Source organism: Vidua chalybeata, chromosome 7, assembly GCF_026979565.1.
Source record: "Vidua chalybeata isolate OUT-0048 chromosome 7, bVidCha1 merged haplotype, whole genome shotgun sequence".
Classification (NCBI taxonomy): domain Eukaryota; kingdom Metazoa; phylum Chordata; class Aves; order Passeriformes; family Viduidae; genus Vidua; species Vidua chalybeata.
Window position 1 is genome coordinate 9159143 of NC_071536.1, and position 16492 is coordinate 9175634.

The 16492-nt window shown below is 43.0% G+C and overlaps 1 protein-coding gene across 1 annotated transcript in view; it reads right to left on the reverse strand.

Moving 5' to 3' along the window:
* TMEFF2 (transmembrane protein with EGF like and two follistatin like domains 2) overlaps window positions 1–16492 on the reverse strand; it is a 125321-nt gene that overhangs the window by 7438 nt on the left and 101391 nt on the right. The window contains exon 8 of the mRNA XM_053948470.1: window positions 549–672. Coding sequence (XP_053804445.1) covers window positions 549–672 — 124 coding nt within the window. The remainder of the gene's footprint in view (window positions 1–548; window positions 673–16492) is intronic.

Below are 16492 nucleotides of genomic sequence, written 5' to 3' on the forward strand. Positions count from 1 at the left end.
CAGTGTCCCAGGAAAATGATGCTTCACGTGTAATAGTCCTTTTCCAGCCACATGGCCACTGTGTGGACTTCAGAAAGAATATCTGCACCTGTGCAGGGAGCATTCACTGCAGGAGCACTACAGTGCTTTCACTATATTCCTCCTCCCTGCCCAAACCTCCTCCAAAATCACCTCCTGCTGAAGCAGCCACCTCTGCCCCAGCCAGCTGCCCCACGAGCACCACTCCTGCCCCAGCAGGGACATACAGTGGTGGCACTCCTCTCCCTCAGGCTGAGGAGGGCACCTAGCAAGGTCTGAGTGCATTGTGAATGGCTTTTAAAAACACATCTAAATATAACTGAAGGTTACTGGATGGCTTTACAGTCAGTTAACATTGTTCATAACTCAATACACTTTTGGAACTTTGTTGAATAATTTAAGTCTGATGGATTTTGTAGCACAAAGGGCCATGGTTGCCATTATTTTCCATAGCTGATGCAGATTAAGTGTTTCTGTAAGTCATTATTTCCATGTGTGTAGCCTTCCCTTGCTGGCAGGAGAAGGGTTACCTGCACGACGGTTCCAGCATGTTTGTGGAGTGCTCACACTTGCCATGCATGCAGAAGCCGTTGTAATGCTCTGGACAAGGGATGTAGATCCCTCTTGCACTTTCTTCCAGTTTATTTGCATTCTCTGTGAACACAGGTGAAAGGGAACATTAACCTGACCATGTAGGATAAGGTGAAGTGATGGAAAGAACTCAGCAAATGAAAGAAAGGAAAACCAGAGAGCAAGATGTGAAAGATGTTGCTCATGGGAAGCAAGAGCAAGGGTTTGCCCCTTCAAACAGGTTGGTGAGATTTGCAAGGGCTTATCTCAGGTCTTTTATGATTCCTGTCAAGTTACAGCAAATGAGACACCTGAGGAAATAACGTGACTATTCAAAATCTGATGACAGAAAGGCACATGAAAAATACCTGGTTATTTCTGTTTTACTTTATGGACTGTCTTGTCAAACTAAGACAAAGTTGGGAAAGAGAGTCTGGACATTTGCATGTAATATACATTATGCATTTTTAATTCAACACAACATATACAGAAAAACAATTTTATGGCTGAGGTAGAGCGGGAGTCCAGAGCTGAAGTTTATCATCAATGCTACATGCCCCTGCCCCAAAGCCCAGTGGTCTCCTCCACATCCCACAGCACTCAGCACTTTGAACTAGTCTGGCATTCTGAGCCTACTTCTGCAGCAGTTAAAGAGTCACTGAGACTGCAAATCCTGGGAAATCCCTTCATGCAGCCAGGAAAATGGAGGCTTCATTTAGCTTTCAAACAGGTATGTGCTCAACTTCACAGGCTGAAACACAGAGTGTTACCACCATAAACTCACATGAATTTCGTAGACCACCAAGGTATTAATTAATCTGGGTTGGCAAATTCCTCCATTTAACCAATACTTATGATATCTCAAATGGTAACACTCCTTTTCATGTGATAGTGTCTTCTAGCCATGATTAATTAAAAACAGAAGAATAAATCTCATGATGGATGTCTGAGGAAACGTAGCTTGCACGCAGATAAGTTGAAGCATTTTTATCTTCCAAAGGAAGTCCCCGAGTGTTATAAAACAATTGCAATTTGTGTTCTGCCTCCGAGCCAGTCATGCCAGCAGCAGGCATGCTTAGGTATTATCCCACCTCCGGGAAAAGTGTGTGCAGCAGATCCAAGATTCAGATTTTCATAATGAATTTCTTTTCTGTCGCTGCTGTCCAAGGAGAGCTGTAAGAGTCTCTAACCACTTGCACTAATAAAGTTGGTTACATTGCCCTTATGCGAAAACAGGCGAGGACCAGCTCCCAGCAAATCCCAGGCAACCTCTATGTCCCTGCTGACAGCATTAGCTTCTCTTTCATCCTTAGGATTTTCAGGACCTCTGCACTCTGGACCATTATTGCATCTTTTCAAATGCACATAAGCCCATGTGCCTCTCCCTGTTCCCTGATTACATGGGGATACCTTTGGATGTTTGAGGCTGTTGGAGGCTGTTGGGGACCATGCAGTGCAGGAGCATGGGGGCACTGAGGATTCTTGGGCTGGGGGCTGACAGCTGTCTCTGGGACAGCACAGACAGGATGTGCTGACAGGAGGCATGTTACAGGTATGGTATAACCTCCTTTGACAGCTTACTCAGCAATTTTTGCCACCAGAAAAAGGTGGGAACACAAGATCCATTTGGTCTGGCACTAAACATTTTTGGCTACCTATCACCCTCTAAGACATTGGCTACCAACAAGTGAAATATACACACAAAGTTATCACCACTTCATGCATGTTCCTTTATGCCCTGGAAATCCCCCCAACATAATAAATGTGTGTGATATGTCAGCTATCAATGGACATACACATATGTGTGTGTATCTCTGATTGTTCCTTCTCAGGTACTGAGGTACCTCTGCCATGTCTGTGCACCACCACTCAGTGCAAGAATCCCTCTTCTCTCAGATCAGCCAGCAGTGTGATTAAAACAGTATGAAATCCTTTGGTTTAATTTTTTTTTTTTAAGGCTCACTTCAAGATGGGGGGAAATTATAACTTCCAGTACAGACTCACCTGGGACTTGAAAGGGGGATCAGGACCTATCTGGATGTGCAGATGCTCTCATTGTGTGTAGGCTGTAGGGCTGGCATTGGGCAGAAACCATGTTTTCTTAAACAAGGTCTCTAGCACACTTTGAAGTAAACCTAGGATGGTGCAGAACTTGTAATTACACCTCTAAGCATACTGTTGTGATGGAAAATGCTTTACTGAATCTAAACTGAGATGGCCCAAGTTTTGCTAGGATAAACTTAGCTTGTAGGATAAACACTTCATAGGGTAAACACTTGATACAGGAACACTTGTCACCTGTCTTAGAAGAGCCCACAAAACTTAGAAAGAAATTATCTGTATCTCATTTTGGTTGATGACTCCTCCAACAGAGTCAGGGATTTATATAAAGGCAGAGCAGGGGAAAACCACATTTTTAGTTTGACCTGCCATTTAGTTTACTCTAAGTACAGACCACAATAAAAACATCATTTTGTTCAGGCTGAGCATTTCCCTGCCTCAGAACAGGTTATTTTTCTCACTACAAAATCCATCTTTTCAGATATCTCTTTGATATAGAGACCCAGACACCCAGGCATGCTCTAAAAGTCCCTTCATGTTCAAACTGACTGCTCCCATTTCTGGAAGGACCTGAGCACTTTCCAGCAATCCAGCTGTTGATGAGATACTAACTCTTATGGATGTATCACAGGGTTTACATCACCATGAAACAAGAACTATAAACTGATTCTAAAAAGAGAGGATAGAAATAAAAACCATGCTGAGGTTATGAAGCAAACAAGAACTGTACATATCTTAAAAAAATTAAACCTAAATTAAATAAATCACGACTTCCACCCTTATAAAAACTTTGGATTATTTATAAATTCAGTATTGGATGCAATTTGTACAAGTCAAACTACAGTATCACTACACTAAGGAGCCCCTCTACCACACCAACCTCACACCTACAGAGAGTTAAGCTAAATATAAACCCACTTTTTTCATGCACAAGTAGATCTGTATATATAAAGCAATAACACAGACTAAATTCAAAGTTACTCAGGTTTCAGTAATGTTAACTTCAATAGCTCCTCTTCACACACTAGACTTGCTGCATTATTATTGGCAACAACGTGGGCAAGTTTTATTTGTGCCAGAAGAAAAGACCTTGTACCTTTTTGTGGTGGACAGGATTTGAGGCGGAAGCCAGCTGCAAAGACTAGAGGTAAAAATTGGACTGATTGGATCAGTCTCTCCTATCTCTGGACAAAAGAAATTCCTGCCACGTTTCTCAAAATGCTTGTCCTTTTTATTTCAAAAAAGAAATACATCCTCCCCATCCAGATCAATTGTATTCAGGAATCTTTTTCTTGAAGCACTTTTGTGATCGAAAAAGTCACTCTGATGAAGCCAACATGTTTTGCATTTCTGCAGCATTTTTTTCATCTTTAGCCTAACATGACATTTCATATTGTTCACATCCCTTGTTAGTGCCAGCACATGACATGATAGCCTATCAAATAAGACACACTAGTCAAAACACGTTATTTTTAAGTGCACGGAGGCCAGATGCTACTTTGTGTAGTTTGAAACAGCTTATCATCTTTCACTGGAAAAGTCTTCAGCTGAACCCTTGCTCTTCAACCTCTCTGTGGATGGCAGGGAGATGCTGAGCTATTTCTCTAGGATAAACTGGATGCTAAAAAGATAGCCAGTGTGGCTGACCACCCATTCAGTGATCTTGCTTTTCCTGATGGATTGTCTTCTGAAATGTTAAATAAATTATTTAAAACTATCTTGTATAAATTCCTTAATATCCGTGCCTGTTCCTGTCTTTCATCAAGACGGCGCAGAAGAATGATTTCAAATATATTTTGTATCATTTTAATTTTCATTTCTGGTTTAGCTATGTGGCTTTCCTTCAGTCTTTGGAAGTTGAAAGTACAACCTTCAGATTCTCAGGTAACAATTTCAGTGAAAGCTGAAATTCAAAAGCTGGAACAGTCTGCCTGGTGGCAGGATGTGACTCTGCAAGTGATGAAAACAAGGCAGCCAGACTCTTCTCTGGGCAGCCCTCACTGGTCCCCAGCTCCCATCTGAGCTAACGTGGAGCTTCTGTTCCACAACCAAACATGTGCAGTAGTGCTGCTGACAAAGGAATAAATCCATTAGTGCCCTTGATGAGGATTATATGAAGTACTGTCTGGAGTGCCCAGAAAATTCTTTCTAGACATAAGGTCCTACAATTCACTTTAGAGAAATTAAAATAAAAATCTAGACAAAAATAGGATTCTTGTATTCAAGAACTGACTGCCAGGCACTTAACAATTAGTTCTGCAGGGCTGATAAGTCTGTCATTCTTCATGTGTGAATCAGTGAGACTTTCTAGGTGATTTCAAGCAAGCAAAGTAGAATATACACAGCCCATAAATTCTGACGTTAGCATTTTGGCTGATGTACAGCAGGTAATGTTGGAGCTTTGGAAATAATAACTATTAGGCTATGCCCATATGAGAAAATATTGGCTCACATACAATGTTAACACCTAGTGTACAGTCATCCCTGCACCAAGGGAAGGCCTGAAAATACATATAGACACATATATTTCATCAAAGAAGGGATGAGACAGTGAATGATATGCAGCAGAAACTATTTTGACACCTATCTCATTGGAAAAAGTGGTTAAGGAGAATTGACTACATAATAATTTAATCTTTTAATACTGCTGAGGTCAGTCAAATTTGCAGACGGAAGCTCTCGCTGATATTGAAGTAGTGACTCCTTACACATCACATTATCAGAGGACACATGAAGGGAAAAAGGGATTTTGGGGTCAAATGTATGTCTTTAACATTCTCAACCACTTCTGGAAGCATATCCCCCTTGTACCTCCCTGGCAGGTCTCCCAAAGAGATGCTGCAGAGCACAGCACTGGGAACTTTCTTAAGAAAGCTCTTCTGCTCTACATGAAAGAGACTTCTTGTGCAATTCTTGTTTGAAATCAAAACAAACATCCAGAGAGTATCCACCTGTGGAGCAAAGGCAGGGATGCCCTGAATTTTGGGAAAGAGCTTCAGCTGATTGACTGCAGTTGAGAATCTGAACCCTGTGGATAAGCCTAGGGATATTTATGCTACTCATCTTCAGTCTTCATAGAGTCAGCGACTGCTGCTCTTTGGATGTGAAAGGGAACTTTGTCAGGCCAGGAACATCTGCAGGAATGGTTCAAAGGTCCAGGAGAAGGATGGTAATGGTGCTGCTTCCTCTGAAAATGCAGAATTTCTTTAGCAGGTTTGCTGGTACTTCCCCCGCCTCTTCAATAGCATCCAACAGGAAGCGAGATCCCGCAGCAGCTTAGGGATGAAGTCTTTAGGCAGGCGTTCTCCTCCCTTGTAATGAAGAACTGCCATGATAAATCCCAGCTCAGACCCAGCTCTGATGAGAGAACAGAGATTTCTCCTGGCTCAAGGCACGTTGTCCTTGGCAAACTGTCCTGCTGCTCTGCTGCCAGCTGCTCAGGGCCAGCCCCAGGAGCACCTTCACCCCTCACATTCCCTTCTCCTGAAATCTGGCTTTTACAATTACAGAGCACCTCTTCACAATGAAGAAAATGTGTGCAAGCAACTCGCCTGAAAATCGCTGTTTGGGTGGGCGTTGAGTGAGAATTCTGAAGGAAGTGCTTGCTGCTGCTCAAGAGGGAGCTCACCAGCCCACTCTCCCTGAGAGCAAGAGGAAAATGAGACACCAAATGTCAGCTGAAAACGTCTGGCACCACTATGTTGCAGCCTGAGCCTAAATTCCTCCTGCAGCCACTCCAAGTACAAACTTGAAGCTAGTTTTTCTACATAAACTGCACAAAAAATACCCTTCCCATATTAGCTGCTTCACCAAGGGGGAAAAAAGAAATGGAACACGGTGAAATAAATTGCATTCACTTCTTTTCTCAGGCACAAAATAGGCTTGCTGAACACAGTAATTTATTAATTTTAAATGTCCCTATGCAAATCAGTTCCCTGGAATAAGATAAAATCCACTTTCCTTTTTAAAAATAATCTAGGGCTTTTTATGTTTGAGATGATGGCAAGATGTCCTAGTGCACTTCGAAAAAAAATATTGTGCTCTGTCTTTGCAGTAATGCATCATAATTATTCAGCCTGCTGCCATAATTAATAATAGAAACCAATGAATTAAGACACTAATAATCCCCAGATGTTCAAATGGAGAACAAAATACTTTTAGCTTGTCAGCATATATATAGGGGCTATGCTATATATGTTAAAGCTGTTGCTGAACTTTGGAAATCAAGAAGCACTTTTACTTACAACATCTGTGAACATATCTTCCCTTCTTTGAGAAAACTGATTGAAATCAAGCAACTTGTTAATCATTTTCCTGCATACATAACAAGACCATTTGTCTACTCAAAACTAAACCAGGACTGTTTTTTTTTTTTTTTACCCTTGTTTTTCACAGTGTTTGTTGTCCCCTTGCATTCACAGATGCCTTACCCTAGATATTGCACAAGTCCCTAAAAGCCAAGGCTCCTGCATGTAAAAGAAGGTTCTACCAAGTAGTTACTGCAATACAAGGTGCAATACAACCCAAAGTTGCACAGCAATGTGAGTACATGGCAGCAACCACTGCTCATACGTCCAAACAGGAACACCCAGCAATATCAGCTAAACTGGAAGAGAAAAAACACCACATGGGCTAATGTGTTGCTCCAAAGCAGGATTTCTCCATGTCCAGGTGCTCACATTAGGCTCAGCTGCTCCCTGGGGTGATTGTTTCATTCAGTGAGGTAAATCAGGCTGCTGCCTCACCTTGTCCAACCTCCTCCTCTGCTTCCCACCACATTTCAGCCTCTCACCCTGACTGAGGCCCCCCTAAAGCAGCAGTCACTGCTCTTTGATGCTGCACTCCACCCTGGATTCCAGGACGCCCAGAGGAGGCTGATGCACTGAGCTCTCCCTGCAGCAGCTCCACAGAGCTGCTTGTCCCTGTGTCAGTGGCACCTGCCACTTCCCAGGCCAGCAGACTGGCGATGTCCCCAGCTGCCCGTGTCATCTGTGTGTCAGCTGTCCCCAGGCCATCTCCCCACACTTTTGTGGATGAAGTGACACAGACAGAGCTCTTTAAGGCAGCTGCTGCCGGGGCCAGTCCTGAGGGCTGCAATCACTGCTAGGTTGGGATTTAATGATGCAGGGCTGTATTGTGGATTTATCAAAGCCCTGGGTAAAGGGGCCCTTACAGTTTGTGTTGCATTCTTTTGTGTCAGGATTGAATAAATCTGTGTTAACCCCATTCTTAGAATATATTAAACGCCTCTTCATGCTAACTCAACTATTCCTTGTTTTTGGCAAGCTGCTGACGTTCCCTTCACTCAGATTCTCCTGCCTAAGAGAGATGCCACCAGCCCTGTGGGAGCAGCATCCTCCCCCTTCAGAAACCAGCAGTGTAAAGAAATAAAGTCATGGTTTATCTCCTTGCACATGATCTCCTTATGCAGCTCATGACAGAGCCCTTAGAGGATGAGTTAACCTTATTATTATTGTAATTCTGTGTTGAAAAAGCGTTGGTGTCAGTTTAGAGATTTGTGAGGTTCCCTCCAATTAGGCTGCATGCCTGAAGGCAGAGGGCCGAGCACTGGATCCATCACATGCAGCACTGCAGGAGCAGAGCGGGTGTCACCCTCTGTGAGAAATTTCTCCCAACAGCTGAGCCCACAGCTTGTTTTCTCTCCCATCCACCTCTCCTCCAGCTGCTCATTAGCACCAGTGCTGGAGGGGGTGAAAAATGGACAGGAGCAACCAGATCAGGGCTCCTCTCTATGTCCTCCCCTCTGAGAAACTATGCCTGAGAGTTTCAATGTACTGCTTAATGCCAGATTAAACAGAGATGGAAACAGCACCCCAGTATGTGGATGTTAGCAGCAGAAGATACTTCTTTATACAACCAAATTGTGTCTCCTTCAAAGAAAGCAGGCGTGGATCTGCAGAGGATGGCTAAGAGGGACACTGCCAGAGGAATAGCTCTACGCTCAGCACTGTCTTTTAGGGCACAGGAGACAGACCACCATCCCTGCTGCACAGCCCCAGCAGCACATAGACATGATTCTCACTAACCAGCAGCTCTTCACGACCCTTCCCAGTGGAGCACTGCAGTGACACAGCACTATTAGTTAACTTTGTTATATGATGATTAAGGAACAAAACTCCAGAACCTGGCCGAGTGGCATCCTGCTGTTTCTGCTTTGTATGCTACTATGCAATTTCTGTATCAAAGCAGCCCGGCTAGTGCAGCACTCCAGAGCAGCTTATTTATATGTAGATGTGGCTATATGACATTTCCAAATGCCATACATTTGCATATGAAGGTTCCACTTTTTTTCCCCAGCTTCAAGTAAACAGAGTCTGCTGCAATTCCAAAGCAGTGCTTTCCCTCACTTGGAGCTGACTGAGAACCATCTTCCTTAAGCAGCTAAAAAACCCTGAAACACCTAATTTTCACAATTCAGCAGTCTTACTTATCAACTGTGTCTCTGGGTGGGTCTTGTGATTTATAGCTGTACCTTTGATACCAATCCAAGTGCAGAGAGCAAAACTGCAAGACCTTAAGATTTCATATGAAATGGCTACAGATAATCTGCAATACCAATCAATATTTGCAAATAGGCCTCAGACATATGATGGAAGCTTGTGGTCATCCTAAAAAAGCCTGTGGGTCACATTCATTATAGCTATGAAGATGGTATTGATTTTTGTCACTGATTTTCCACTTGAAAACAAGAGCAGGAGCATGTTGCAGGAGCTGCTGAGGAGCTCTGAAACTGCAAACCTAACACAAAAACCATAACCTTATGTAACACCAGGAAAGCCAAGTGGACATTATATATTCAGCTTTCTTGTCAAAGAAGATAAGGCTGAAGCAGATGGTATGTGGGCAAAGTTTCAACCTGAATACATTGCCTTCTAAAAACCAACAGTGCTCTGAAAACAGCGGATTTTGTGGCATGAGGCAGATGAACATGCTACCTGCACATTGAAGAGCTGCCTGATGCCAGGCCTCGAGGTATGAGCTGGAAGAGTTTCCTGTTGTCAATGTGTGCATGGCAAAACACACCTCTCAGCACTTCTCCTGCACCACCTTGCATGAGCAGTACGCATTACGTGCAACACACAGACTGAGCCTTGTCCTCGTGCACGCTGCAGCTGGGATGCACAGCCGGGGTGTGTGCTGAGGAAAGCACTCCTTGGGCATCACCAGGCAGTGTGGGAGGGCTGGTGGGCAGTAGAGCCTGTGGTGGTCACAAGACATCAGCTGTCCTCCTCTCCCACAGCTCAGCCCCGCTCCCTCCCCATCCCCTTGGGCTGGGAAACACCGAGGTGGGGATGAGCTGCTCCCGTGAGCCCCCGAGCTCTGCCTGCTCTCAGAAGACCATGACAGGCACTTCCTGACTGTGACAACAGGTACAACAACTCCCAGGAGTCACCTTCGCCGTGATCTCAGCTTACAGAGTTTCATCAACTCGCTACTGCATTTCTAGAGCACCTCATCCTCCACTGCCAACTGGTAGATAGCATCAACTATGACAAATGGGATGAGGTGCCAGAAAGCTGATAAATACTTTTGATATGGCTCTAAAAATAGTGAAGGGATATTTGTATCCTTCTGACACTTTTTGAAAAGTAGATGGATATGCATGACCTAAGTTTTAAGACGGGTGTCAGGAATATTGATGTGTGGAAGGAGCAGCATCGTTTGGCTGGCGTTGCCCCGGGGGACAGTCGCATGACTGATGATGTCTCCATCTCCCTGCTGAGGGTGTGCTTGGAGGGGGCTCAAGCAGAAAAAGGGGAGCCCATCCAGAAAAAGACCAGGATTCATCTTGCCCACCTAGGACATATTGCTGCCTTGATGGGGATGATGAAATTGGAGAAATGGGGTGCAAGTCCTCTTGGAGCAGCACTGCTGTGCCCTAAGTTATACCCTTGCAATTCCTGCCACATTAGCTCCTGCACCAAGTATGACTGAGGCATGTTCCCAGCATCACACCTGTAAATTTAATCTGGTATTTCTAAACCCTCTCTGGAAATGTGGAAGACAAATACAGTTTCTTCCTTTTCCCTCCAATGTCTAGAATAATGTACAATTCACACATCCAACCCCAGATGTCCTGAAGTTTTCCCTTCTTTGGCACATATGCAGGAATTTAAGCACTGGTGCAAATAGCAGCTCTTCCAGATTGTAAGGACTACACTGATAGAAATTGCTTTTAAGCAATTAAACTGTATATTAACAAAGCATGCTTCCAGTTTGTGTGGAGATGCATTTAGAACCTCTATCCACCTGATCAAATTCAGAGAACAGGCACATCTTACATAACACAGAGCTGCATTTTCCATCCATCCTCACCCCTTCAGCTGCCTGCATGGCTTTTACTGGCAGAAAGATCAGGCAGACAATCAATGAAACAAAGTAGGAACTTCCTCTTGAGAAACTGCTGCGTATAAAAGCACACCCTAATCCAATTACCAGGCTGCCCCCTAATTTCCAATAGAAACTCCAGGTCTGAATGGATTGTTTTCCACAGAGAAGTGGTGCTTGAAAAGGTCTCTGACTTATATTTAGGTCTGCCAGCATGGTGTTATGAGACTTTACTTTCTGGTTTCACACTTCAAATAATCTTAAAAAATTACAGCTGAAAGCAAGTATGAATTGCAAAATTGCCAGAGGTTTGATGGAAGGCACGATAAGAAAAGGTTACCCAGGTATGTGACAGCGTGGACAAGTAGGTCAGGGATGTCATTTTGGCTACAAGGTGTTTCCTTCAGTCCTTTTGACAATCTGAAGGTTTTACAGTCCTAGTTCTACACTGATTTTATATTCAGTTTTGATTACTAAAAGCAGTCTATTTTTTTTCCCATTTTTTTGGGGGCACATGTTGGCAAGATGCTGCCAAGCTGAAGTGTAACACCCATTTGGCTCCCTTCCCTCCTTTCTTTTTTTCCAAGGTAGCATCTGTGCTTGTAAAAACATGCTGCCTGAGAGGATTCATCCAGGAAACTAAAGGAAGAGCTGCAGAATTTGGGGGAAGTGTGTGTGAGAAAATAGGAGACTGAAATAAAAATACTTGACTCCTATATGTGGTATTTTTGTACACTTCCTGGATCACATGGCTGGCAAATCCCTTGTGAATATCCTGATTATTTTAGTTGCCAGAGCATGACCCTGAATGGCCTGTGACTACTCAGAGATATGTCTGTTGCTGGCTAAAAGCATGGTTTCAGCCATATTTTTCACTGCTTTTGTTCAGGCTATTCAGAAAAGTTTTGTTATGCTCAGAAACATTTTATTGGCATGTTGCAAACCCATGATCACTCCTCCATACAAATCAAATGCTGCACTTGCTAAGGGATGAATCCTGCGTGGTTTGATGCTATTTTTACTCACCCCTTTGCCCTGAGTCCTGCACTGTAAAACTGTGATGGCAATGGGTCCACACAGTCTACAACCTTGCTTTTTTTATCAGTCCAGCTGTATTGTTAAAATCTTTTGTGGCTGCTCAGAGGGTTGGTTTTCAGCAGACTGTATGTTTGAAATTCCTACTTGGTAAACAGGAACACACCAAGCAGTGTGCATCCTTTCCCATGCCTGGAGCTGGAGAGATATCCCAATTTTAAGTGTAGCAGAAAATGGATAAAACAATATAAAATGTCACTGCAGCAAAACCTGCTACATTCCTTTAGTATTTTACCAAAGATACAGTTTCCCATCTGGCCTGAAACCCTGCAATGGAGGGACAGAGCCAAAACCTTTGCATGTTCTTGGGTTTGCATCAAAAGGGTCCAATGTCACCACACAAATTTAAGCTTTTTGCCTGTTCCTCCAGCACCACAGGTCTATCAGGCAGTAGCTGATCTCTGAGACACAGAGAGGAGCCCACCCAAGGCTGCAGAAGACAATCTGTGCCTATCAGAGCCTGAGGGGCTGCGAGAGACCCCTCCAAGGCACACTGAAGACATCACTACGGAGCTGTCACCTCCCCTTGCCCGCTGACTGCAAACTCTTCCAATGTCCTTCAGCTGACTTCCCCACGGACCCAGGCCAGACTCTGCCTGCTGAAATAGGCCAACAGCAGACAGCATCTGGTGGCCTATCTCCCACCAAACTCTTCCATCCAGACCCCTGGCCATCCCTGTGTGATGGGACAGAAAGCAAGCACAGAGCTCGCCCTGCAATTTCCTTCCATGAAGAGTGGAAAAGCTTCTCTACGCCCCAGAGGTCCTGGCATTTATCACTGGCCACTCAGCTCATTTTGAAGCACAGACAGAAAAGTCTATTAAGAACATCTTTTTTTTTTTAATAAATGAATACCTGCATTTACTATTTTTATACACCTGTCATTATTGTCTTGCAGCAGTGCCACAGAAGTGAGCTGTAAAGATGGCATTTGTGAAAATAAATGGTTTGGTATTTTAACTCCACGCCCACTCCTAGAGCTAATATTGAAAGCAGGAGAAGCTGAATGGAAAAGAAAGGGTAATTCTGGGAAATGGAAAATTTACTAAGAATAAAAATGGACAAAAAAGCCATACAGAAAAATCTCAAAGCTATTAAACTCAATGGCCACTCTCCCACTACCTTCAGCAAGGCTGGAATTTTACCTACTGCCTCTTTAAATCTTATTGACTCTTATAACAGCATTTTAAACCAAACAGCTGACATCCTTCTGCCCAGCCAAGGCCTTTTAAATCACTGAAATGCAGGATGGAAAAAAATCTGCAGTGCCAGATGTGTCTAAAAACAGTCACAGTTCTTGTTGAAGCAATCTGCAGAGGAAAATGTTTAGCATTTATCATGCCTGACAAAACACTAATAGTTTATCAGTTTTGATATTATAGACTAATAACAAGCTTTTCCATGGCTACTTCATTTGCAGAGCATAGAGACAGGCTGCACTACTGTTACTTGATTTTAGAACAGTGCTTTTTATTTAATCCTTTCCCGTCCTAGCTGGATGGAAGCACACTTCCATTATTAAATGAAATTGTAAACTAAATACTCTAGGGAAGGGGTGTTTTTGATGTATACCTGACACAGCTTTAAACCACAGATAAAATTAGAGGGAGATTAAAACCATAGGGAGAGTTTTAATTTATTTTTCCCCCCTGAAAAGTATTTTGCCATTATGTAATGCTGTCTGAAATGGCTAAGGCTTGTGGTAACAGCAGTAGGCAAAGCAGTGCATTTTGATTCTGTGCTGATAATATTCTGACATGGGCTGCCACAGCTACTCTAATAGCACATTTTGTTTACAGCTGTTGTGTTTCCAAGAAGAGAGTTTCACAGTCACTTAACACTCATGGGTACAAGGTAAAATGACAGCCCAAGTGTGTAAGAAGCCACCTTTCTAGGCAGGTAAATATTGCTTTTCAAACCTGAGTTATTAAGAGCACTTCTGCTTGCTTGGTGATACAGAGGTGCTCCTCTAACTGCCGAGGCTGGGTTTATCCTGAATGCAGAGGAATGTTTGTATGGACAGAAGTATGGGAAAAGGCACAGCTTATATTCAAACTGCTGCATCTTCCACTGAAATTCATACTTTCTCTGAACTATTTCCATTTTCTTCCAGAAACAAGCTTCTGTCACTTGTGGTTTCATACATTAAATGTTAATATGCATAGTTATGTTGCATTGCTCAAAAAATCAGTGCAGGGTGTGGCTTTTAGCAGGTGTGTTCAATGAAAAAAGAAGTGGACCCATCAGCCAAGTGAAACTGTTGTGGTAAAATATTTGTCCATTTTTACTTTCTTTACCCAAATCTATTAAACCAGGCAAAATTTGTCACTTGTCTCCATCTAGTCTAATTCTGAAGGTCTACTAAAACTAAATACACCAGCTCCTTCTTTTCTTCCCCAACTGTATTTCCTTTAATTCCACCAGATGCATTTATACTCCTGAATCCAGGTGAAATAAGGCTCAGGTTGCCACTGCACGTGTCTAAATGATCAAATTATCTCGTGTTTGTATTGCAATTTGACATGATGATACTCCTTCTACAAAAAAGGATGTTTCAGTCAGTTCTAAGTAGCAACTTTCCTTATGGTTACAACTTATTTATTACAACTGTCATATGCTTTCATCTCGTGGTATTTTGATATCTAGCATTTCATAAAGAATGCCAAAACATCCCATGAAACAAAATTCTGAGGAAATTCAGTTCTATGAATATTTCAAAATATTTTTTTTAACATTTCAGACTAGATCAAATGCAAATATTTAAATGTTGATGTTTCCTGAAAATGGATATTCTAGCATCTCATTATAACTTTAACTCTCAAATCCTTGGGAAGGCAAGGATTCCTAACAGCAAGTTCACAGAAACTAGGCCTAAAATAGAGCTGCTGGACAGAAAAATACACTGTGGTACTCCTTAATATCTACCAACTAATTCAAATTAGTGTAGTGGATGGCAAACAGGTGCTGTGCACCATTTTGAACAGTATCCTTCAAGGATGACTCTTGAGATGATCAAAGTGCCTGGAGCCCAGAGGAAGGATGGAACCAAGGGTGAGGGATATCCCTCCCCAAATCCAAAAAACAGGACTAATTTCCCAGCCTGTTCCTTGAGGAAGATTGATAGAGTTTTGTCTCAGATACCTTTTGGTTTTTTTTTTTTAACTTTGTCTCAGATGCCATTTTTTTTTAAACTTTCTTTTCTTGTAGGGGAAGCATGGGAGTTGAGAAAGGAAAGAAGATGCTATCAAGAGGGAAATACCTTCAGGGTGTCAAAATGCCAAAGACAGGATCTACCATGCTCCTGGCACGTGGATGAAGTGCTGGGGTTGCAGACTGATACCTACAACAGCAGCACAGTGTGAATCCCAGGCACCCCAGCAGAGTCCCCCAGGAGTCACATGTGCCACCACCCTGTGTCACTGTAAGTGTCAGACTGTTGGTCCCACAGAGGAACTGGGCTGCACAGTCCTTCTAGACCCCAAAGGGAGAAGAACTTAAGCTTCCCTGCAACTTCTGGTGTGCAGTAGATCTGGGGCTGTCTGCAGTTAATTTAAGTACAGATCTGTGAAGCCACTTCATGGTGGAGATCATACAGAACTCTGCTACTTAATGCTGGTCTAGCTCAAAGGAGGGGCCTGAAAAACAGCAAAGCTGCAGTATTAGCTAGGTGCTTCAAAGTGATTTAGTCAGGTATAAAGAGACCTTTTCGGTTAACTGTAAATCCCTTCACAATGGCAGTGGCTACAGCCAGGAATTATGGTGCATATTCCATATATCCATGGCAGCCAAACACTGGCTGTAGGTCATGTTGTTTCATTCCCATAAACCTCAGAAAACAAAAGTTAGGAAAAACAAATTTTGAGAGTAGCTACAACTAGAGCATAAAAACTAGCATGACTGCAAACCATAAATGTAATTTTTACGGTCCCTGCCCTTTCCACTAGAGGTCCTATTTAGGAATAGGTATCTGGTTAAAGACAACTTGAGAAATCAGGCACAATTCAGCTTGTGTTGAGTTTTGGGGATCACATTTTTATGTGTAAGCAGGAAGTTATCTTTCTTTTCTGCAAGCTTTACCTTCCTTTCAGCTTACACATTCTGATCAAAACACAGATACTGAGCAGAGGACCAGAAGATCAGCAAGTACTGAAAGGTTCAGGTTTGCTGGTAAAGATGGGTTCCTGTGCTCCAAATAACACCAAATGTCACAGTTGAGAAGGCTACAACACACAGAATATCACCATACCATTTCAGAAAGCTTTAAGCATTCACCCAAACAGAGTAACACCACACCACATCAGAAGGCTTCAGGCATCTGCCCGTAGAGAGTAACACCAGGTCACTTCAGAAGGCTGCAAGCATTGGCCCTTGTTCCTTAGCCCAACCTTTTCTACCCCTC